The following is a 25,088-nucleotide window of genomic DNA, read 5'->3' on the forward strand; positions in this document are numbered from 1 at the left end:
AAAGTAGGGAAAGGGGTGGTAATATAATCGATTTTGAGATACTTATCTTATCTACGTTTAGGAGAACAAGTTTGAAATTAAAAATAAAGGGTTAAAAATGAATTATAGATTTTTTTTAAACCCAAGGGGGTTTAGCAATTAATTTTTATAATTTAAATTATTCTTTTTTAACTCAATAATAAAAGGGGTTACTTTTCAACAAAAAAAAAAAATTATAAATAATTATTTCTACAAAATATTTATTTTACTTTTATTATTAAGAGGTGATTGAGAATTAACTTACATGAAAAGGATAAGATCAAAGTGGAAACAACCTATTCCGAGTCCGTCCGATTGCCATCCTGGAAATGATATAATCATATAAATTAAGGTATTGTGTTCTATATATTTTGAAGTGCAAAGAATTGAACTCTTTTCTTTATGCCAAAGGCTACCCTCTTCTCTTCCTATCTTTCATTAGCCTCCTACAGCTTCTTGTCTTTCTTTTTAGCCAAACTTGTGAGTGTGTTGAATACAAGACTTTTGATAACATATAAATTTAAAAATTAAATATGAAAATTGTTTTTATGAAATTTGGTCCAATTGTTCTTTTTCTTGTTCCTCTTTTAATCTCTTCAAATAAAGTTATAACATAGCTGGTCCGTTTATGTCAACATAACAACATTCTGGGGTTTAACTTCTTTGTAACTCCCCCAACAGGAGACACCCCTAAATTTCAGTTCCCACCAAGAGGCCATCTTCCAAGACTGCTATCCCAACCCTCTGAAGCCAAAATTGAAACATACCAGAGACATTGTGTCCAAGAATTGTACAAACATCTAGGCTTTGAACTCCCTCTAGGAAAGCATTCTTCTAAGAAAGATGTTGGGGCGCCATATGATTATCCACATGTCCAGAAGACCAACTTTACATACTTGAAAGACTTCCGCCACATTTTCTCCAGAGGGGCTGGCAACTTCTTCTGTGCAAACCGCTAACCTGCATGGATAACCACAAGAATAGGTGGATTCAGGTCAAGGCTTCACCAGCTTTGTTCAAGAGGAAAGAAATCTTTCCATAAGAAAGAAGAAAGAAAATCCTATATATAATCCAGGATGAGAGAGAGATTATGTTTCGCATATTCCTAACTCCACAGACAGTAAAAGATTGAAAGCCATTTATGGTTCGAGTGTGTGCTACACAACCCATTTTTGAACTGGAAGTATGTGAACATAAATTTTATGATTCAGAGAACTCAGAGCAGATCTCAAAGAAAGGTAACCTGAACATCAGCAAGATTTTTTCACTTTTAAAATCATTGACTGGGAATCTAATTAAGGAACATTGAAATTTTAATGGTAAACATGTATGGTACCTACCTGCCACTAAACCTGCAACCAGAGTTTCCTCTTTCAAATTCCAGACTTTAAGAGACAGTTCTCCCATAGCAGATGGATGCAATGTACAGATTCTTTGACCATTTATCCTGCCACAGATAAGAGCAAGCATTTACATTACAAGAGTTGAGCATCCTACTGAACAGTCTTAACTAAACATTTTGAAAGCATTGAAATCTATATATTCATGTGTCAAACAATCAAAATAATGCCTGATATTCTGTTTCTATAGCAGTCACTTCCCAGCTGAGATGTTTCATCTAAAAGAACTGCATTAACAAAATCTCAAACCAGTATAGGTTACTAAACTCTTGCTTGGGTTTTCTCTTTTCACTAGGGCAGCAACATAGGCTGGTTCCCTTTGAGCCCAATCCAACCTTAGGTTGGTTTTTCAGACTTGATCAACCCGAGCTCATCACGAAACCTGACCTAGTATACATATTTTATATTAACATAATCATAATTTTAAAAGTTAGATTTTAATATCTTTGTAAAACACATTCAAAGAATTGTAGTAGTAATAAATTACTAATAGTATTAAAATCTAACTTTTAAAATTATGATTATGTTAATATAAAATATGTATACTAGGTCAGACTTGATCAACCCGAGCTCATCACAAAACCTGACCTAGTATACATATTTTATATTAACATAATCATAATTTTAAAAGTTAGATTTTAATATCTTTGTAAAACACATTCAAAGAATTGTAGTAGTAATAAATTACTAATAGTATTTGACATTTTTAATAATGCTGGGTCAATTTTACCTATTAATACATGAAATAAGACAAAGAAAAGCATATAGTAAATACAAAGTATATAATTTCTTCTTCACAAAAATTAATAATTTATTCAACCCATGCAACCTGAGAACCCACCCACACCTGACCAAATCAGGCTTAGGTTGAAAATCTCTAACTTAAACCCACCCAAGTTGTAACCCTGGGTGAAACTACTCCAAAAGGCAGGGAAACAAGAGGTGAAAAAAGAAGTCAAAAGTCGAAACCCAACAGCATAAGAAACTAAATAGGCTGGAAGACAAAATGAACTCCTCCAAAGTTGAGGTGCATATCATTGGCCAGGAAGTTAGCCTCCATGATAGTTAACTAATGCCCCAGAGAACCTTGAATGCATGGTTCCCTATGGTCAAAAGATTTCTTTGGTAGGAGGAGAGGAGGAGCTGAAGGATATCAATTTTCAATGGATATGATATCCTATGGAAAATCCTGTAAGGAGATCTGGAGACCCATTCCACTTTATTTCAAGGACCATAACTCAAAAACTAAAACACTTTCATTTTTCAGAATCTGATAGATGATCTTCCATTTAATAACAAAACAAACCATATTTCAAGTTTTAAGGAAACAAAACAGGAGGATTCAAAATCTAATTAAAACACGCTTAGAATAAAGTTCAGATTCCCTGAGATGATCCTCAAATGGATGATAGATCATCAATTGATTCATCAATTTGAACTCACCTTAACATGGGTGCAAGGAAAAGCAGATGTCCGGAGAGTTTCTTGCGTCACATCTTGTGTTCTCCTCTTGGATGTACTGAGTATGAATGCAGCTTGATCTGCTGTTGCAGCGGTTGAGGTAATTCGATATCCACTCTCCCATCTTCTGTGGATCCCTTCACTTGGATAGAGGAAATCAAGTTCAACAACCTGAAAAAACAGGGATAGCTAAGTGCTTTCTGCAGCATTCTTCCAGAATGTGAGCATAAAAATTTGGAAAATGTACTACCTGATTAGAAAAACCTGCATTTCGGGACATGACAATGCCCCATCTGCTGCCTGCAGTGGTCATGGACGTAACAAAAAAGCCTTCTTTCCACTTCTTATTTATCCATTTGAAAGGAAATACATCGCTCACTTTATATGATTGTTGATTATAAGGGGTCCCTGAAAGAGAAGAGATAAGGTTAGCGTAATTATCATTGAACTGCTAGGAGGCAATTGTAGGAAAAAGATAATGGAAATCTCATCATTGCTTATAAGAATGAAATATGTCAGATTAATTTGTCTGAAAATTTACAGATATATGACAGCAAAGGAATCATGTAACTAAACCCAGATATTGATTCATAAAGCTCATAGAGTGGAATGGCATACAAGGATCCATGTAGCCAACCCTACATAGTTCGAATATTGGATTTGTCAAAAAATTGGAGCTGGATGGAGGGCGAGGACTTGTGTTGCTAAGGCAAATGGTATCCAATAATCTAGAATTGTTTTTGCCTAAATTTTATTTATTTATGAACAATTATTATTAGATTAGGGAACATTTTTCTAAAGAGGCCCTCTTTGGACAAACACATTTACCAATTTGTAAAATGGAGGCTACAGCCATCTAAACAATGCAGTTCCAATAGTATATTTTCCTGAACCCACTAATTACACCATTAGGCATGACCCTCAAGATTGTGAGACCCATGATAAAATTACAGGGAATATAAATAAACGATGTGTTGGCCACCAATCAGAATTGGAAATGTTCTGTTTTCTGTTGAGTAAGAGGAACATCTGTATTTGAATATGAGTTTGAATTAGTGCATCCTACCCTTTGAAAAGATTCATATGATACTTTCTACATAGGAATCTGTACTAACAAACCTCAGAGCTCAACTTACCTTCGACCTATCCTCAAAGGTGGTAGGTCTATTGCATGGCATTACTTCCCAACTCCCATTAACCCAGGAGTTTGATGGTGAAACCCCTCCATATCGACCTTAACATACAGGGATGTTCCTTAGGTAACCTGGGCTATGCAGGTATAGCTATTATTTTGAGAAACAAGTGGCTAATATCATACCGGGTTTCTGTAAATCTTTTGAATTTGGCGATGTAGTTAAAGCAGTGTTGAGACATCCTTCTAGATCTTAAGGAAGCTTTATACCTTGGTCACCATAAATAATGGTAGGTGGCAACAAGTTCAATGTCACCCAAAGGAGGTCCTAGGAAACGTTCTGATATCTTGAAAAGGCTATTTCTTATCAAAATATATGTTCAAAAGAGACCATTGGTTTTATCTAGACCCTTAAATTGCAAACTAAAGTGAGTTCTAGCTCAGCAACATCCAAGGTGGATTCCTAACGAAACAATCGAGAGGGGACACTGATACCAAAACTGGCCACCTCACATGCCACTCTTTGGAGTTTGGAGAACTACAATAAACTAAAATGTAGAAAAATAAATTTGAAGGAAAAAAAATTCTGAACTGCACTTACCCTTTGACATCACCACCAAAGCATTGCCATTGCTTGCACCAGCAACGGAAGTGATATAGAAGTTCTTATCCCACTGTTCCATTATCCACTCCTGAAAATGAAATCAGAAGGAATAAGCTTTTTTACCCTGGATATTTTTTGATAAATCAAACTGCAAGAGGTCATGCCTCATGGTAAAGAGCTTTGTTAGCACCCACCTTGTGTAAGAAAATGGTTGAGAGTTCATAAACCTGGGATGTGAACCCCGTTCCTGCATCCATAATGATGGCCCATAAATTTGTTGACGAAGCTACACAGCTAATATACAGTCCATCTTCCCTTCCTTTCTCCACATGCTGATGAAGCCTTGAATCCATTACATTGTAGTGATATCTGCAGCAAAACCTCTCATCCCTTAGCTAAAATATCAAAGCATCCAAAAGAAACAAAAACTTATAGGGAGAACCACCCTCAGAAGCCTTGCCATCTAATAGTATTCATGTTTGCCCTGTGCAGTGTTCAATTTCAATGAGGTTCTGAGGCCTTCTCACATTGTAGCAATGATAACATCTAAAACAGTGGTTAGGTGGGAGAAGTAGATCTTGAAATTTGATTTTACATTCAAAAAGAAATAATAAAAATGTCTTGTACCAACTTGAATGAGAATTGTTAAGATATGAATATATCAAAGTAAAACAAATTTGGGCCAAAAAAAAAAAAGTAAAACAAATGGCCAAAAAGGAAATAATTTCTAATTCAGGTATGATGGGAGAGAATGGATTGAAGGTGGTGGGTTTAACTTTTTAATCCTATAATGCTTAACTACCATCATTTACCTCTGCTTCATCGACGCTCTGGAGTTATAAACTGATATCCATTGCATAGCTGGAGAACCTAGCCGAACTTTCTTCTTAGGCTGACCACCATCTTCTTGCTCAGAAAGCCTTGCCCTTTTTTGACCCACCTATAATTCATGAGAAATTTAATAACAAATAGAAGAAAAAACAGACGAACTTTATAAGACTAATAATTTGACTTGGGTCACCGAGTAACAACCTTTAAAGCACCATCTATTCTGATAGGCCGCAAAGATGCAATGGAACCAATGCTGTTATCAAAAAGGGAAATCAGCTTTATGTAATTGGGTTCTTCATCAAATCTCATGTTGGTCACCATCTCAAGAAACTGTTGAAAAGGGGGAGGACATAAGCAACAAAGCATCTCAGGAGAAGTTGCCATCTTCTTCTTACAAACAAGAAATCCTTTATTCTCTCCCTGCAGTTTGAGAGTTCATCAAGGCAATGAAAATTATAAATAAGAAACTAAGAGGTTGCAGCAGTGAAGTTACAAATAGCAATGAATGGTTGAATCCTGAATGAACTTACAATAAAACCTTGCCAGGGAAGCTTTCCTCGGAGGAGGAAAATTAGCGTATAAGCTAATGATTCAAGGTCATCCCTTCGGCTGCCGGTCCTTCCCAAATGAGCATGTACGCTTGCATAACGTACAGTTCCCCTGTCAAAAACAAAATACATATCTAATCATTACATGATGTAGAAGCATGTATTTTGATAGATGTAGAAGAATGAAATCAGAAAGCTGTAACTATATAATATTGTAATTAGGAAGTGAATTAGGAGAATCCTGTGATCAAAGGGATTGGTTGTAATTAGGTTAGGAAGGTTACTAATTTTGGTGCTAGGAATGTATATTGTGGAAATCCGTTATAATTTTAAATGATGATTGGTAGGATAACAGAGAAAGATTGAGACCCTAATTGTGGATAATTTGTGTTCTTCCATATTTGTATTTTTTTTCCTTTTTAATTGCTCTCTGTGTATTTGTTAAATAGGGATACGTTTATGTAAAAAGATATAGTTTTTGAATGAATTTTCAAATCATTCTTAGTTTCTTCATGGTATCAGAGCCTCGTTTGCTCTAAAACCCTAACCTGTCCATGGATGCCCAAAGAGGAAACCACCATGAAAGAGTGTCGGAGATACACTCTTCGATGGGCCCCGTCGGTGCATTCAACAACTCCCCACTCCATCTTACCATTGAAAAACTGAATGGTAAGAATTACAGAGAGTGAGCTCAAGGAATCAAGCTCGTTATTGACGGAAAGGGAAAGTTAGGGTTCCTTACTGGTGAGACTCAGCGACCACCTCCGACCGATGTAGCAGCATCCTAGAAATGGCGGTCCGAAAACTCTTTATCACCTCATGCTTGATTAACTCCATGAAACCTGCCACTGGAAAGACTTACATGTTCCTCCCAACGGCAAAGGACGTGTGGGATGCGATACGGGAAACGTATTCCGATGTTGAGAATGCTTCCCAAATCTTTGAAATCAAGACGCAGCTTTAGCAGATGAAGCAAGGAGATCGGGAAGTCACGGAATACTACACCGAGATGTTGGGTCTATGGCAAGATCTCAATCTCAGCTGCGAAGAGGAGTGGGAGTGCACGGGGGACAGTGTGCGCTTCAAGAAGAAAATGGAGAATGAGAGGGTCTTCAAGTTCCTAGCGAGGTTGAATCGCGAGCTTGATGACGTCAGCGGTAATGTTCTCAGTCGCCGGCCGTTGCCCTCCATCCGAGAAGTCTTCTCCGAGGTGTGGCGAGAGGAAAGCAGAAGGAGAGTGATGCTGGATCTTTCCTTTGGGCCTGAGGGCTCAGCCCTTTTAACTCATGGGCCTCATGGGCCTCATACTGTTGCTGGATGTGGGCTTCATGTTGCTGGATCTAGTGGGCTAAGCCCAAGACAATCCAAGAGGACTTATTATGAGCATTGTAAGAAGTTGGGCCACACTAAAGACACTTGTTGGGCTTTACATGGCAAACCCGCAGATTGGAAGCCCAGACAGCCCAATAAAGCCCATAGTCATCAGGCCTCCACCGAAACCCAGGCAAACAAAACTTCGACAGAAATTTGTCAGTCAACTTCTAGTGTGTTTAATTCCGACCAGCTTGCGAAATTATATGAGTTTTTTTTCTAATTTCCAAGCTTCCGGTCAGTCTTCTACCACTTTATCCTCTGGTTCTTTGGCAAAAAAAGGTACTTTTTTGATAGCCCTTAGCACCATGTCTTAGACTACTCCCTGGATTATTGACTCTGGTGCATCTGATCATATGATTGATGCTCATAATTTATTTTCTACATATTCTCCCTCTGCCGGTAATTTAAAAGTAAAAATTGCAGATGGTACTTTATCACCGGTTGTTGGCAAAGGGAGTATTCGTATTTCTGAGTCGATTACTCTCAACCCTGTCCTACATGTACCTAATTTGTCCTGCAATTTGCTATCTATTAGCCAGTTAACCAAAAGGTCTAATTGCTCAGCTAAATTCCTACCATCTCATTGTGTTTTTCAGGACCTATCATCGGGGAAGACGATTGGCAGTGCTAAGGAACGTAAGGGTCTGTATTACTTCGACGAAACCGAGGTGCTTGGACAGAGTTCTCCTACTGTTTGTAATTCTACCTCTTATCCTAAGAATAGTGAACTTTTGTTATGGTACAAAAGGATGGGTCATCCTAGTTTTCAGTATTTAAAACATTTATTTCCCTCACTATGTTCAAATAAAACTTTATTGAATTTTCAGTGTGAAGTGTGTGAACTTGCCAAACATCATCGGGCATCTTTTCCTAAATCTAAGTATAAACCATTCATACCATTTACTCTTATTCACAGTGATCTATGAAGTCCCTCACGTACCCCTAATAGGACCCATAAAAAATGGTTTATTACCTTTATTGATGATCATACTCGCCTGTGTTGGGTATATTTGTTGACTGATAAAACTGAGGTTCGATTAGTCTTCATTAACTTTCACTCTATGATACAAACATAGTTTCACACCAAAATTCAAATTCTTCGTATTGATAATGGTAATGAATATTTCAATCACTCCTTGAGCACTTACCTACAAGACAATGGCATTATACATCAAAGTTCTTGTGTTGACACCCCTCAGCAAAATGGGGTTGCAGAAAGGAAAAATAGACATATTCTTGAAGTTGCTCGTGCTTTGCTGTTTACATCTCACATGCCCTCATATTTTTGGGGTGACTCCATTTTGACAGCCACATATCTTATTAACCGAATGCCTAGTCGGGTCCTATCCTTTGTCACACCCCTCTAGAAATTCCAAGAGTTTTTCCCTCACTCGAGACTTGATGCACATCTTCCACTTCGTGTCTTTGGGTCCATTGTGTTTGTCCACACTCATGGACCTAAGTGGAACAAATTTGATCCCAGAGCACTTAAATGTGTCTTTCTTGGCTACTCTTCCACACAAAAAGGCTACAAATGTTATGACCCAATTTCTCAAAAGCTATATATTAGCCTAGATGTCACATTTTTTTAGCATACTCCCTACTACTCGCTTCAGGGGGAGTCCATGAGTGAAACTAGACCTTCCTTAACCTTTGACTATCTTGATGTTGCTATGTTTGAATCCACTCCATGCCTTATATCTACCCCTTCGCTTAATACAAAAGGACACTTAAACTCAGGGGGAGATACGGAATTACAGACAAATAGGGAAACACTTGTCTACTCAAGGAGGCCAAATTCGAAGTTCAATGAGACACTCATCTCCGAAGCACTAAGAGAGTCAGAACTGGTGATAGTTCCAACCCCTCGGGAGTATGGCTCCAATTCTGATCAAGTAACAGATGACTTACCCATTGCTCTTAGGAAACAACCTCGTTCATGTACTCTCCATCCTATCTCGAAATTTGTGTCTTATAACTCTCTTTCTGCGAAGTATCGTGCTTTTAAAACTAACCTTGACAGAATCTAGATTCCTAAAAACATTCAAGAAGCCTTCGAACTTCCAGAATGGAAAGAGGCTGTGATGGAAGAAATAAGGGCATTGGAAAAAAAATGAGATTTGGGAAGTGATGAATTTGCCAAGGGGGAAGAAACCAGTGGGCTGTAAATGGATATTCACAGTGAAATATAAGGCGGATGGCACAGTAGAACAAAACAAAGTCCGCCTAGTTGCAAAGGGGTTCACTCAGACCTATGACATCGACTATACTGAGACATTTGCACCAGTAGCAAAGTTGAACACTATACGAGTTCTTTTATCATTGGCAGCAAACCTCGACTGGCCACTCCATCAGTTTGATATCAAGAATGCCTTTTTGAATGGTGAACTAGAAGAAGAAGTGTTTATGATGTTACCACCAGGGTTCTGTAAGGAAGGAAAAGAAACCAGGGTATGCAAATTGAAGAAATCCCTTTATGGTCTCAAACAATCACCCAGAGCATGGTTTGATAGATTTGCAAAGGTGATTAAGAACCAAGAATACCAACAGGGACAGTCAGATCATACTATGTTCTTCAAACAGTCCAATGATGGAAGGATGACCATTCTAATCGTGTATGTCGATGACATCATTCTCACTGAAGATGACACAAGAGAAGTGAAAAGGTTGAAGAAGGTCTTAGCCACAGAATTTGGGGTGAAAGATCTGGGTCAAATGCGGTATTTCCTAGGAATGGAGGTCGCCAGATCAAGAAAGGGAATTAGTATTTCCCAAAGAAAGTATGTACTTGACTTGTTGACTGAGATTGGCATGTTGGGATGCAAGCCAAGCGATACCCCTATCAAGGCAAGAAACAGAATGGAAAGTGACGGAAAGCCCGTGGATAGAGAGAAATATCAGTGACTAGTAGGTAGACTGATCTACCTTTCTCACACTAGACTTGACATTGCTTTCGCCGTAAGCGTGGTTAGCCAGTACATGCACTCACCAAAGGAAAGTCATCTGGAAGCAGTGTATAAGATCCCCAGATACCTAAAGGGTTCTCCAGGGAGAGGACTATTCTTTAAGAAGAGTGATAGTAAGAAAATAAAGATCTATACAGACGCAGATTGGGCAGGATCAGCAGATGACAAAAGGTTTACTACAAAATTACTGTACCTATGTCTGGGGGAATTTAGTAACATGAAGAAGTAAGAAGCAGAGTGTAGTAGCCAGAAGCAGTGCCGAAGCTAAATTCAGAGCAATTGCACAAGATATGTGTGAAAGACTATGGTTGCAGAAACTATTGGAAGAACTAAGCATTACAATAGAGCTCCCCATTAAACTCTATTGTGACAACAAAACTGCCATTAGTATTTCTCATAATCCTGTTCAGCACAACAAAACCAAACATATAGAAGTGGACATACACTTTATAAAGGAAAAAAAATTGAGAAAAGGATTATTTGCATGACTTATATCCCTACAAGGGAACAATTGGCCGATATTTTCACCAAGGGGTTACAGAAATCAAGCTTTGAAGACTTTATTGGCAAGTTGGACATGATTAATATCTATGATCCAACATGAGGGGGAGTGTGGAAATCCGTTATAATTTTAAATGATGATTGGTAGGATAATAGGGAAAGATTGAGACCCTAATTGTGGATAATTTGTGTTCTTTCATATTTGTATTTTTTTCCTTTTTAATTGCTCTCTATGTATTTGTTAAATAGGGATATGTTTATGTAAAAAGATATAGTTTTTGAATGAATTTTCAAATCATTCTTAGTTTCTTCATATATATATATATAGGTCTCTGTATAGATTAAAAAATCGATCAAGGAATTTTCTACCTTTTATTCTTCAATCTCTCTCTTCTACATGGTACCAGAGCCTTAGGCTCATAAACTTGGGAAGAGAATTTTTTTTTCCAGCCTTCATTGTTGAGTTGAAGACTAGAGTTGACCTTCATCGTCGACCTTAAAGTTCCTCTTGTTTGAGTCTAACCATTGCAGCAAATCAAATACACCATCGCGCCACTGCTACAATACATCTTCTGACTAAATCACACCATCATGAAGGCAACACCCAATTCTTCATCCTCTCCAGATCGCAAAATCATCACAAAACAGAAGATCAAGCGTGTCGTCAAGAACACCAAAGGATCGTGTCCTCTATCTTTCATCTCGACTGTTCTTCACCGTCAAGGAAATCGCACCTTCAACAAGATCACAAGCTTGAAGCTCCGACGACACCAACAAAAAGTGTGTCGGCTTTGCCTCTTCATCTCACCACATCATCATCGTCCCCTTGGATCTACCTCGACGTCGCACTCTTTGCCTCGCATTGACATCACCATCACCGTATGATTTCATAGTCGCCCTAAGCTCTCGATGTCACCATCAGCTGCCACCACCTCTGATTGTCGGCCTTCATTTTTCAGCCCATGGGTATTTAAGGCTTGACTATTTTAAGTTGAGTTTCTTTTCTAAGTGTCTTATAATTTTTTCAAAAAAAAAAAACAAAACAAAAAAACAAAAAGGAAGGAAAAAATAAATAAATAAATAAATAATGTTTGAAATGTTAGAAACTATTGCTATCATTGCTCAATCTGAAGGAGTGATTACCAATCACAACATAGGAGAATTGTAGAATATTCAAGTAGCATACAACCTTAATGGGAAGAATTGTTTAAATCATACCTTTCTAAAGGGAAAAGGGACATTAAGTCATCTCATGGGAATTGAACCAAGAAGAGGAGACCCATGGTATGATGCCTAGGATGGGCCAGACTCAATGATTATGACATGGTTGTGGAACTCAATGATGCCTGAAATTAACGACACATATTTTTGACAATTGCCAAAGACATCTGGGATGTTGTTCAATAGACATACTCAAAGGCATTAGATGCAACACAAGTGTACGAAATTAAAGTCAAGACCGGAGCAGCAAAACAGGGAAATAAGATAGTCACAGAGTATGCCAATATGTTGAAAAATCTATGGCAAGAACTTGAGCACTATTGATGCATTGAGACAAAATGTCTTAAGGATGCAGCAATCTTGAAGAATCCTATAAAAAAAAATCGAGTCTATGATTTCTTAGTTGCTCTCAATGCTGAGTTTGACCAAGTCAAAGTTCAAATTCTAAGCAAAGAGCTTTCAACTTTGAATGAGACTATCTCTATTATTTGAGCAGAAGAAAGTAGGAGAAGTGTCATGCTTAAACCTCAGAATATGGAAGACTCGGCTATGGTTGCGAACAAAAGCAATGATCAAAAGGTTAGCACTATTGATAACAAAAGGACTGATCAGTCAAGGGCTTCAAATCGTGATAACAAGGATAACTTATGGTGCACTCACTGTTAGAAACCTAGACATACACGGGAAAAATGTTGGAAACTTCATGGTAAGCCAACTTCATCTAGCAAAGAATGGGGTTACAATGGAGGGTAGTAAAGGAATCATGGGCAAGCAAACTTGTCTTCTGCTCATCCAATTGAAGAAAAATCCTTGGAACAGGGCGGAATCAATCAGGAGGAGATTGAAAAAACAAGAGCTTTGTTAGGAAATCTTAAGAAACCTTCAAGTACCTGCTCACTAGCGTTTTCAGTTAAGTTTCCTATTTCCATTTAATTAAAAGTCTCAAATGAAGCCTTTGTCAAATCATGGGTTATAGATTCAGGCACCACAGATCACATGATCCATTCGTCACACCAATTTAACACCTATAACCCTTGTCGAAGTTGTAGGAAAGAGTCATAGCAAATGGTTCCTTAACCACTGTCGTAAGTGTAGGAGATGTCCAAATTAGTCCTACACTCATGCTCAGAAACGTGTTCCATGTTCAAAAGTTGTCCACTAATCTTGTTTCTATTCAAAAGCATACACAAGATTTGGGTTGCATTGTGACCTTTTTCCCAACTTATTGTGTATTTCAAGACTAGGACTTGCAAAACATGATTGGACTTACTAAGGAATGGAACAAGCTATACTATCTTGAGACACCAAGCAAGTAATTTTTTTTTTTTTAGCACCATATTTTAAATAAAGAAAAAATTTGGCTTCATCATCATAGGATTGGACATCCATCATTTCAAACTCTTTAAGTTTTTGTTCCCTTCTCTATTTAGTAAATTAGATGTTGAGAGTTTCCATGGTGATGTATGTGAACTTGCTAAACACAAGCATTCACCCTTTCCCACAAATAATAAAGGAAGTTTAGAACCTTTTCATCTAATTCATAGTGATATTTGGGGTCGTTCCCCTATCCCTAATATATCCGGGGCACTTTGGTTCATGTCTTTCATCAATGATTGTACCAAGGTGTCCTGGTTTTTCTTACTTAAACACAGATTTGATATGAGTTTTATTCTTCCAAATTTTCATAACAAGGTAAAAAACCAGTTTGGTGTCACTATCAAGAGGTTTTAGTCCGATAATGCCATAAATTATTTCAATCAAGTCCTAACTCCATACTTTCAACATAAGGGAATAATTCATGAGTCATCATATGTCAACACCTCTCAACAAAATGGAATTGCTAAGAGAACAAATGGTCACCTCTTTTGATACAACATGAGCTTTTTTATTCCACAATCATGTGCCTAAATCTTCTTAAGAGGAATTTGTCCTCACTACCGCATATCTCATAAACTAATTACCTTCCAAAGTCCTAGGTTTCAAAAGTCCCATGGAAATACTCTTATCATTCTATCCTAATATGAGAACCACAAGTCATCTTATTCCTAAGATATTTGGGTGTGTATCTTTTATGCATGTTTACAGTCCAAACAGGGGAAAATTGGACCCAAGAGCAGTTAAATGTATTTTTGTGGGATATTTCTCAACTCCAAAGGGATATAAGTGTTATCATCCACTATCCAAATTTTTTTGTCTCAATCGGTGTTACTTTCAATGAAAGCCAGTCTTATTTTTTTGCTCCTTATCTTCAAGATGAGAATTCCATCAAGGAAGACAAGGATCAGGATTCCTATCTCATTGATCTCTTTCTCGTTGACCCTCCTAAAGTCGTTGGTCTAGTATCTATACCCTCTATCTCTGAACCCGAGTTGTCGTCACTCGTTGATCTTCCCTTTGAACCTGAGTTGCATTCATTCGTTGACCTGTCCTTGAACTTGAGTTATCATTCGTTGATCCTGGCCCTGAACCTGAGTCGTCACCCATTCATCCTGCTCCTGAATTTGAGTCATCATCCATTGAGCTTGCTCCTGAGAATCGAATGACTGGCAAAGTATACTTAAGGAAGAAAGCTATAGTCCCTAGACTTATAAAAGTCCAAGAATTTGAACCGGCTTCTAGGAATGAGATAACAGTTTCTCATCCTTCCTTACCAACTGAATCAAAATTTCCTATTTCCATTAGGAAGGGAACGAGGGAATGCACTAAACTTCCCTTGTATGATGTATCCACTTTCCCATGATATATCATTCAAAAAGTTGTATCGATCCTATAAGGGTTTTCTTACAAGTTAGAACAATATTCATATTCCTACTACTCTATCCGAGGCTTTATCTATTGAAAATTTAAAATAAGCCATGAATGCAGAAATGGAGGCCTTGGGAGAAGAATAAGACTTGGGAGTTGGTAGATCTGATTGCAAAAAAAAGACTAGTGGGATGCAAGTGGGTTTATACTATTAAGTATAAAGCAGATGGGTTGTTAAAGAGGTATAAGGTGAGATTGGTGGCTAAGGGAAACACTCAAACATATGGTGTGGATTATGTAGAGACCTTTGTCCCAATTGCAAAGATGAACCAGTAAGAATTTTGTTATTATTGGCAACTAACTATAATTGGGATCTATAACAATTCGACATCAAAAATACATTTTTGCATGGAGACTTGGAAGAAGGAATTTACATGGAAGTTCCTCCTGGATTTGAAAGTAACCTAGCCACTAACAAGGTATGTAAACTTAAGAACACTCTATATGGACAAAAAGTCTCCAAAGGCATGGTTTAGAAGGTTTGCTAAATTAATAAAAAACATGAGATACAAACAAAGTCAAGGAGATCACACGTTGTTCATCAAACATTTAGATTCAGGGGGAGTTACTGCTCTGTTGGTTTATGTAGACGATATAATCATGACAAGAAATGATGAAAAAGAGAGACAAACTTTAAGGCAGTGCTTAACTAGGGAATCTGAAATTAAACAATTAGGAAGGTTGAAATACTTTCTAGGAATTAAGGTTGCACATTATAAGCAGGGCATTTTTATTTCTCAGCAGAAATATGTAAAGGACCTTCTCAAGGAAACAAGAAAGTTAGCATGTAGGCCAGCAAGCACTTCAATAGATCCTAATCATAAACTTGGAGAGGCTGATGAAGATGTTGTTGTAGATAGAGGAATGTATCAACATCTGATAGGAAGACTCATCTATTTCTCTCACACAAGACCAAACATAGCATATGTTGTGAGTGTGATTAGCCACTTTATGCACAATCCAAAAGAGGTACATCTACAAGCTGCCAATAAAGTGCTACAGTATCTCAAAGGGTCTCTAGGAAAGGGTATCCTATTTAAACAAAGCTCGAGGCTAATACTAGAAGCATACACAAGTGCAAATTATGTTGGATTTGTGATTGATAGGAGATCAACCACCGGGTATTGTACCTTTCTTGGTGGAAATCTGGTAACATGGAGAAGTAAAAAATAGAGTTTAGTGGCTAGATCCAATGCAGAGGCAAAATTTCGCACAATGGCTCAAGGAGTATGTAAACAACCATGATTGAAGATCATTTTGGAAGATTTCAAGATTCAATGGGATGGCCCAATGAGACTTTATCGCAATAATAAATTTGCAATTAGTATTGCACACAATCCAGTGTACACGATCAAATGAAGCACATAGAGATTGACAGACATTTTATTAAGGATAAATTAGATAGTGGATTGATCTGTATTCCTTATGTGTCTACTGATCGCCAACTTGCAAATATACTCACCCAAGGTTTAAGCAGTACAAAGTTTCAAATAAGTGTATCCAAGTTGGGAATGAAAAACATCTATTCACCAACTTGAGGGGGAGTGTGGAAGAATGAAATTAAAAAGTTGTAACTATATAATATTGTAAGTAGGAAGTGAATTAGGAGAATGTTACTAATTTTGGTGCTAGGAATGTGTATATATATATATATATGTATATGTATGTATGGGTCTTTGTATAGATTAAAAAGATCAATCAAGGAATTTTCTACCTTTTATTCTTCAATCTCTCTTCTACAATAGAAAATAAAACTGGGATATGAGTCCATGCCATTCAAGCTATGCAATTAAATTGAGGAAATGCCTACATGAGATTGCAACAGAATGAATGAAGAATACCACATACATACAGTGTATAGTGTGATCATATAATACCATATCATCATAAAAGGAAGGACAACTGGTTATGCTTTATAGTGGAAAAAGTTTGTCAGTGAAGAAACAGCATGTTCAAAAAATAAGCAAAATGACAGCTTAAACGAGAAATAATTACACTTGAGAAAGAAAAGGCAGCATTAATTGAGGACAAGATGAGGGAAAATTATCTAAGATGCTTCAACTATATGCAACAAGGCCAAGTAAACCAGTAATGTGGACTGCAGAGGAATAATTTGGCTCAAGTTAAAGGTGTCAAGAGATTCAGTGAAGAGAAGGAAAGACATGGACCAGTGGCAGTGAGAAAAGTCATGTTTGACAAAGATCTAAGAGATATAGTTCTAGACAGTCGAATAACAAAAATGCTGCATACAGCTGAACCCAAGTATTTGTGACTAACACTTTGTAGTATTAAATTGAGTAGGCATCTAGAGACAGGGTATATCCTGAATAAGGACCCAAATTGTAGAGAATTACAGAATCCATTTACTCAAAAAGCAAAAAGAAAAAGAAAAAGAAACATTTGTCTAATGTTGAATGATCTAAACATAAATAATGGTGCAAGTTTTCTGGAAACACTTCCAGTCCTGGACATTCCACCATGGAAAAAGCGGCATTACAAAGGGATATAATTACCTGAAAACATCGGGCTTTTGGTCATAATCCACATGATGACCAGAGGACGCTTCCCTCCATCTTGAAGCTGAAGTATAAATAGAACTAAACACATTACAGCTCTTTCTACAATTTGCTAATTATAGTCACATGTCTGCATGCCAACTATCAAGTATACTTGGAAGTCATCTAAGAAAGAAGCCATACCTAAACCGAGATCAATTAAATACAACTTCTTTTCATTAGGTGATCCAGGCAGACCAAGCAAAAAGTTTTCTGGCTTTACGTCTCCATGCACAAAACTGAGGGTATAAACCAAGTAACTATGAACACATTTTCACAAAGAGAAGAAAAAAGAAAGGGAGGGAGGGGGGGAGGAGACTGCGTAAGTACCCTCTTAAATGAAGCTGCTCTAATATTGATATAGCCTCAACAGCTATACAGGAAACCATCTCCTCAGACAGCCTAAGCAACGAGAAAAACCAATAAGAAGCAAGAACAAAGAATTAACATAACCATCTCAAAATTAGAGGGAAAAAATATTAGTTTGTGATATGTAATTTCATACATCTGGCTGTTAGAGTTCCATACATCCCATAAACTCGGTCCTAGCATGTCCATGACCTGAATTTCAAAGAAAACAACATAATGGTGGAATCAGAAATAATTAGCAATCAATGGCAAAGAGAAAGGACATCTTCAAAACAGAAAGATCTAAAAACAAATAGTAGGGAAACTCACAAGGATATAGTAGTCTCCTTGGCGACCTTTATAATGGACCAAGGGAAGTCCATAACAACCATTAAGAGTGCTTCATGATAAAATTTAAAATGAAAAGTCCAGTTAGATATTAAATGACAAGGAAAAAAATGAAAAAACGAAAAAGAAAAAGAATGAGTTCAGAAGACAATAAGAATGAAATTTAGTCACCTGTAGACTTGCCACTCATAAGGTGGGCCATAACTGCAGCCTTTACCATTCCGATGCTCAAGCTTTAGAGCAACCTACATATCAAAAGAACAACAGTGTCATTAGCAACAGAACTAATTCCTAGGGAGTCTACTGAAACTACATGAGAAGAATATAAATAAAACCTCAAAAGCATCAGGTCCAGTGCGCCCTGTGCCACCAGTTACCCTTCTTCCAACATAAACTTGCCCAAAACCCCCTTTACCCAGCTTTCTGTCTAGCTTGTACATAGGGGAATTGGAAATCTGTACCTGAAAGATTCAAACAGAACAAAAAAATTTTCAAAAATAGGCTTCAATATAATGAAATACAGGGGATGGAGATGGTTGATGCATAAAAGTTCATTAAATGAAACCCTAAGGCGCAAAAGTCTCCTATAGCTTAGGCGCAAGGTGCAACACAAGGCGTGCACTTGAGTGAAGTGAAATGCAACTGGTGGTGCATATCAATTTTATCAAATATGATTCAAAATCTAATATGATCAATTAAAAATTTAAGATTCCAAACATTTAAAAGAAGCATTCATTAATAAAGTAGTGAAATTATATAAACTTCAATATAAAATTAGAAATTTCCAGAATAAAAGTGTTTAAAAAGGAAGAGGAAAGTAGACAATGTGTGACTCTTCCACAAGGCGCAACTCTTTATCAAGGCACATGTCTTGGCAAGCGAGGCCCTATAACTAGGAAGTGGTTGTGCCTTAAGCCTAGGCGCACTTAAAGCGTGCCTTTTAAAACTATGCACGCACAGAAGAAACCTCTACTATGAAATTCTATTCTTGTCTTTATGTGAGTGAGTTGGCTCTTCTATAGACCAAGGGTAACCACAGCTTTTATTAAATGAAGAATAAAACTCCAAAAAAGAGAAAGCTAGAAACTGACAATAAATAAAACAACACGATACTTCAAAATGTGAGATTTTAACATTCCAGAGACTTTTTAAAAGTTTTACACGTTTATTTCACTTGCAACAGAAATTCCCCCTAGTTCTTAGCATAAGGGGTCAAAGCTTAATCAAACATTAAGCTTATCCTCGGGTAAAATAGGCAAGAAAACAAATTAGGGAAGTTCCATTTATTCATTTAGAGGAGGGAAATAGTTCAGAACATATTAGATTCATCTAACTAGAGCTCTCATATGACTCAATACATGCTAGAGCAAGGCTGTCATACCTCTGCTAAAAATCAAACAATAAATGGCATGCAGAAGTGATCAAATGAGTGCAATGTTGACCATAATAGAGATCACTACAAAATGGAACATAAAAACATGAGATGAGAGGCAGATAAAATCAGTACGTGTCAGGCAATAAAATAGTTTTAAATGCATCTGAGGTTCCATACTATTATTTTTCCCTTGAAATTTAAGCTTCTTGGTTTGTAAAGTTTAGGCTAACAGCTTGCTTCTAACCAAATGTGAAAGAAAAAAATAAAATGAGGAAAAAAATATATGAGTGAAAGGCACAGTGTAATTTTAAGGTATCAGACCATACTTGTACAAGTGGATCAGATAGATGCATTTTTAAAATACGCAAGTCTTTATTTGAGAAAACTTCAACCCAGGGGTACGAGTAATCGTACGAGAACTAAGAAGCTGCTAATTTAAAGATAAAAGGAAAAAAAAAAACACAAGTAAATAAGGAGAAAGGTAATTCTGAAGAAACTTTGTATCAAGTTTCCAATATTCCAGGTTCAGATGTTCCATGATTAGGATAATATAATCCAGCAACTTGGAAACCTCCCAACCAACATTAAATGCTGATTTTGTGATGTCTATATTTGCCTCTGACTAATATCGATAGATTTATCCCTTCTACTTGTGAAAAATAAATAAATAAATAATTCATTCTCTACTTTAAATATGTGGATTAGTAGGTAATGTTCCATATATTCTTTGCACGTGGACTATGGATGGAAGTTCTGCAATACATTGACTCTTGAAATCACACAACGTAAGGCAAACCCACTATTGACCGTTTAGGAAGGAGGGGTAAATTCATTCCAAATTGGTGATATATGTGCTACAAGGATGGGAAGAATGCCGATTATTGGTTGCATAATTGTTTTCTGGTTCAATAATGGTGGTAATGTTTCTGCTTTTGATGTTTCTTGGGTTCTTTTGATATTGAGATGGCATGATAAATTTGTGGGCTGGAGGAGAAGGAGAAAAAGAAGAAGAAGGCCGTTGACAGCATCTTTTGAGTTTAGGTTGAAGGTTGCAGAAGAAGCAAAGGTGGAAGAATGTGAGAAGGGATAAAAGAACAGTTTGGAAGCTCAAAGAAATTGCATTCCAATCCCTTTTTGTTTGAACGTGGAACCTAATATGGTAGCAAGGAGAACTTTCTTGGATTTTATAGATAATTAGTCGGAGTTGAGGCATAGGGCTCGGGTAGGTGGGGTTTATGCTGGCTTTTCAATCTCTTCTTTCTTTTTGTTTATTTATTAATTTAATTTGTATATATCTTGCATATTTTATGTACAAAGAACATGTGTCTATCTAGATTTGCTGTGGAGTGAAGGAGCCACAGGTGGCGTCTTGAATAAATGACTCTAGAATATTTGATAATACAGAAGCTGTGAGTAACCATACTGAAATATACCATATTGATGCCCTTTATTATTGAAGTTAGAGAGAGAGAGAGAGAGAGAGAGAGAGAACAAGGGTCATCTAGTACTCTAAAGAGAGGAAACACATCCATCTAGATTTGTCGGCAGTCAAGGAGCCGCTGATACCATCTTGATCAGATAACATTGCTGAGGAAGCTGTAAGTTTACCATATCCAAAATGTACTAATAAATGAAGTTGAAGTTTCTACTTTGAGTGTGATTTGGAGTTTCTATTTATGAGAGTTGTTTGAAGTTTCTATATAAGAGTGTGGTTCGCTGGTAGGGAGGGAGGGACGGAGGGAGAGAGGGACGGGGGAGAGAGAGAAAGAGAGAAAGCTTTCTCATTATCAAAGATTCTAAGTCATCCAATCAATATACACTATCAAAAATTCCAAGTCATCCAATCAATATGCCATCTGTGGCTGCTTGCCAAATCTAGATAGACAAGTCTCCTCTAAAGCATTGGATGACCCTCCAACAGAAGACCCTTTAGACACTTGTACAAACTTCAAGATGTACTTTATGTAATTTTTTATCTCTTATATTTACTAGGTCATCATGCTAATGTTTCATTGTTGATAATTATTTATAGAGGTAAATTTTCTGACTTTTCGTATGTATGAGTACTTCCATCTCTTTTGGTAAAAGAGGAACAAATTTCCTCACACAACAAAGTGAAAACTTGACTTGTTTTTTTGTAAGTAAAACATTAATTGTATTAACAGCACTTAAGGAGATGCAAAAAGTATACACGACATATACAAAGACATCAAAAAGGCCAAAAACAAAGTGAGGGGAACACCAAAACACCAACCATGCCTTACTTAGAGTGCATTTGGTGGTGATTCTAGGAGCTGTTTTTGGTCTTTTTAACACTTGAAAATTTTTATTTTTCAAGTACTAGAAAGACTATAAATACTTTCTAGAATCATAGCTAAACACACTCTTAGAGCCTAACCACTCCACAAGGTCCAGGATGGACAAGGAGCAGTCTCTTATAGACATCCCAACCCAATCCAACAAAAGGTACATGAAGGATTGTTTAATAGTTTGGTCGCCACCCTCAACATTCTTGAAAGCTACCCTATTTCTCTCCCTCCTTAGCGTTTAGAATAAGCAGCTTTCCAGCCTTCTTTCCCTTCTTTCCGACAAAAGACCTATGCCAACTCAAAAGGGCACCTCTTGCCGTAGAATGCATCACCCAATGAGCGCCAAAAGGGCATGGATCAAGTGCCATAATATAGCTACTTTTGAACAGTGGAGGAGGATGTGGTAAGCCGTTTCTTCTTCTTCTTTGCAAATGTAACATCTATTTGGGATCCTCCAACCCTTGTTTTTGAGCTAATCCAAAGTAAGAACCCTGCCCCACATTGCTTCCCATCGACGGTGAGAGGTGCAAAAACATGAATTCACAATTATTGTACTTGTTTTTTACCATCCATAGGCTGACACTAGCTCAAGTATGTGAAGTGATTCTCCTTACCAACAGTAAATTTTTTATGTGAAACTGCTAAATATGTGGTTTCTTAATAATGTCAATTAGTTAGATACCAGGTTTTGTTTGCTATGAGTCTTGTTGGCATCTGATTTTAATACACGATGTACAAATTGCATGGGATGCAGATTAAGCATATCTTATCAAGAAATAAAAAGGATACAATCATACAGATTAAACAATCATCAAGAAGGTAGTCAAATTTAATAAACAAATCAATGGCGAAGCCATATGTAGATGGTAATAATAATGTAAAACCCCGATAGATATAGATAATATTAAGATAGACCAAAGTAACAATACCTTCTCAGGAAGTGGACTTGCGCTTCCTTCCTCCTCCACAGCAGCCAACTTTTCTGCACCCTTCTCCGCAACCACTTCATCTGGAATGGTGACCACCTCTCTAGCAGCCAAATCCAAACCTACACGCCCCCGGCCACCAACTCCAGTACCAAAAAGCTTGCCATTCTTATCTTGATTCATTGCTCTAGCCCCTCTACCTCTTCCAGCTGGCCTTGGCCTTGGATAAAAAAATGCTGGATTATACGGCTTTGGTGAAGGTGATTTTATGGCTTGAGCTTTGGAGTCATCACCTCTTCCAGCACCACGCCGGGTAGCAGGAACTAAAGCGGCAGCATTTTCTTGGATATCGTTGATTCTCTTTGATCGGCGAACTCCACTTCTCAAATCTGGCATCCTTTTCCCATGCAAAAGAAACCCCCTTTTAACTTTCTTGCGAAACCCTAAGACACTTTGAAATTAAACCTAGAAGTTTCGACCAAACAAGCAAATAAAGAGAGTGAAAAGTTAAAACAAAATATATATGTATGAAAGAACTTTCTGAGGTTAACCATTTACACAACTGCCAACTTACCTAAAAATGAGTTCATAAATTTAGCTACAAAATACATCTCAAATTGGATGTTGAAATGGTAACATCAAATCCAAACCAATTTCAGAACTTATTTGATCATCAATAGTGAAAACTCTTATCAAGAGAAAACAAAAGGAAAGATATCATGCATTCAAGAAAATTTTCAGAAACAAAAGTTAAGCAAAAAAAAAAAAAAAAACCCAAGAAACAATTTGGCAAAGCAATCTCCTACAATCATTTAAAATTGTGAATATTCCTGAACCTGATCATTATAATGTGATGGCACCCCATGTTCATTTATGAGGAAAACTCTTCAAAACTAAAATCAGACACGAAGTATCATTCAATTCATACCCAGCTAAAGTAAATTAAACAAAAACTAAAATCCCTTAAAATAGAAATTTTTTTGTTTTGGAAAATATATAGGAAAAACCCTAAAACGAAATTAGAACCCGGAATATTCAACCCCCACAAATTCAATTTTATGCAACTATCAGTGAGCCAATAAAAAAACATCAGTTACAAACACAAACACGAGATACTTTACACATGCACGCAGAATGGAAACAAATTATTGAGAAAAATTCAATAGCCCAAAGTTCATTATAAATGTACCCTCAAATTCTAATCAGACTGCATACAAAAGCCCAATCGTTGATCCCTTACAGTTGAATTGCAAACTTGGATCCATCATAAATAAAAAGAAAAGTAAAAATCATCTGAAACGAAAAATGCTGCGAGGCTAGGTTCAGTCCAAGCTGTGGCTGAAAGCCTGAAACTTCAATATCTATTCATTAGTATCATATGTTAAAACCATCTATCATCTGCAGCCAACCAAAGACTCGATCAGGACTTAAAAGGCCAAGAATTTCAATACAAAAGGAAACTAACCAACTCAATTCTTAAAAAATCTAAATAGAAAATCACAATCAGGTCCTAAAGTTCAAAACTTTTGCCAGTGAAATCACTTGTAGCGAAACCTGAAACTAGGATAAATCAAACCCATGTCAATTTCACCAATCACCGATCGGATGATCATTCACAAATCCATGCAAATGCATCAAAAACAGAAACACACAAAAATATCTTAAGACGATCAATACCCATTAACAGATTCATCGAAATCAATGCAAAATCAATACAAAAACACCAAATGAAAGACAATCATTGAGACATGGTGGCTTGATACAACTGTTATATAAAGCCCCATTAGCAAGAAAATATAATTAAGATTGAAAAACTCGTATACACATAAAAAAACCATTACCTTCTGAAATGAAATTTAGATGATCAATCACATGTATTTGAAGAAGATGAATTGTATCAAATGGGGGTGGTTTTAGGGAGAGGGAGAGAGAGGGGGTGGGGGGCTCTAAGCGAATGAACGAGTCGGTGACACGGTGGTGTGTGCGTGAGATATGGGCATGGGAAAGACGGTGCACACCCTACCTACGTGCGTACGATAGCAGACCCTGAGAGTTACCATGAGAGTGGGTGGGGTGAGGGCGTAGCTTCTTATCATGGGTACACGCTACAATATCAACGCCCCCACTTGCTAGTGTCACAGGTGTCTGTGACTTTTTCGGTCACAGACTCTCCTTCCACGCTTGATTAAAAACGAAGTCCAGGATGGGGAGACCCACTCACATTCTGGTTAATAAAAAATATATATATACATGAAAGCTGTGACTCTAGCAATTGGTGGATTTCAATAGAATTGGGCCTAGGCCCAGTCACTCCTGACTGGGTTAAGCCCTGCCCAACTCATATCCACTCTCCTTCCACACCCACC

At 37.2% G+C, this 25,088-nt stretch overlaps 1 protein-coding gene across 3 annotated transcripts; it reads right to left on the reverse strand.

Annotated features, from left to right (window-relative positions):
* Nucleotides 1-558: 558 nt before the first annotated feature.
* LOC117925025 (casein kinase 1-like protein HD16) lies at nucleotides 559-24,783 on the reverse strand. Of its 3 annotated transcripts, none has more exons than XM_034843825.1 (18): nucleotides 24,564-24,783; nucleotides 22,726-23,119; nucleotides 18,448-18,573; nucleotides 18,284-18,357; nucleotides 18,095-18,164; nucleotides 17,922-17,977; nucleotides 17,747-17,818; nucleotides 17,561-17,655; nucleotides 17,375-17,441; nucleotides 5,977-6,106; nucleotides 5,648-5,866; nucleotides 5,428-5,555; nucleotides 4,810-4,984; nucleotides 4,613-4,703; nucleotides 3,130-3,287; nucleotides 2,862-3,050; nucleotides 1,359-1,465; nucleotides 559-978 (listed from the first exon to the last, which is right to left on the reverse strand). In XM_034843825.1, the coding sequence occupies exons 2-17, from the start codon at nucleotides 23,116-23,118 to the stop codon at nucleotides 1,406-1,408; spliced, it is 2,103 nt and encodes a 700-aa protein (XP_034699716.1). In that variant the 5' UTR covers nucleotide 23,119; nucleotides 24,564-24,783; the 3' UTR covers nucleotides 559-978; nucleotides 1,359-1,405. The 3 variants fall into 3 exon arrangements, with proteins under 3 accessions (XP_034699716.1, XP_034699715.1, XP_034699717.1); XM_034843824.1 differs by having other exon boundaries at nucleotides 22,726-23,187; XM_034843826.1 differs by lacking the exon at nucleotides 24,564-24,783 and adding an exon at nucleotides 23,912-24,050.
* Nucleotides 24,784-25,088: the final 305 nt, after the last annotated feature.

Source organism: Vitis riparia, chromosome 11 (assembly GCF_004353265.1).
Source record: "Vitis riparia cultivar Riparia Gloire de Montpellier isolate 1030 chromosome 11, EGFV_Vit.rip_1.0, whole genome shotgun sequence".
In the NCBI taxonomy this organism is placed as follows: Eukaryota; Viridiplantae; Streptophyta; class Magnoliopsida; order Vitales; family Vitaceae; genus Vitis; species Vitis riparia.

Bases quoted from the DNA above. Each gene is read 5' to 3' on its own strand.
- LOC117925025 (XM_034843825.1), bottom strand. From the start codon at position 23,118: ATGCCAGATTTGAGAAGTGGAGTTCGCCGATCAAAGAGAATCAACGAT. The intron at 18,574-22,725 runs GTATTGTTACTT...TGAATCTTTCAG, and splicing joins CAAGTCCACTTCCTGAGAAG to GTACAGATTTCCAATTCCCC. The intron at 4,985-5,427 runs GTAAATGATGGT...GTTTTGCTGCAG, and splicing joins AGAGCGTCGATGAAGCAGAG to ATATCACTACAATGTAATGG.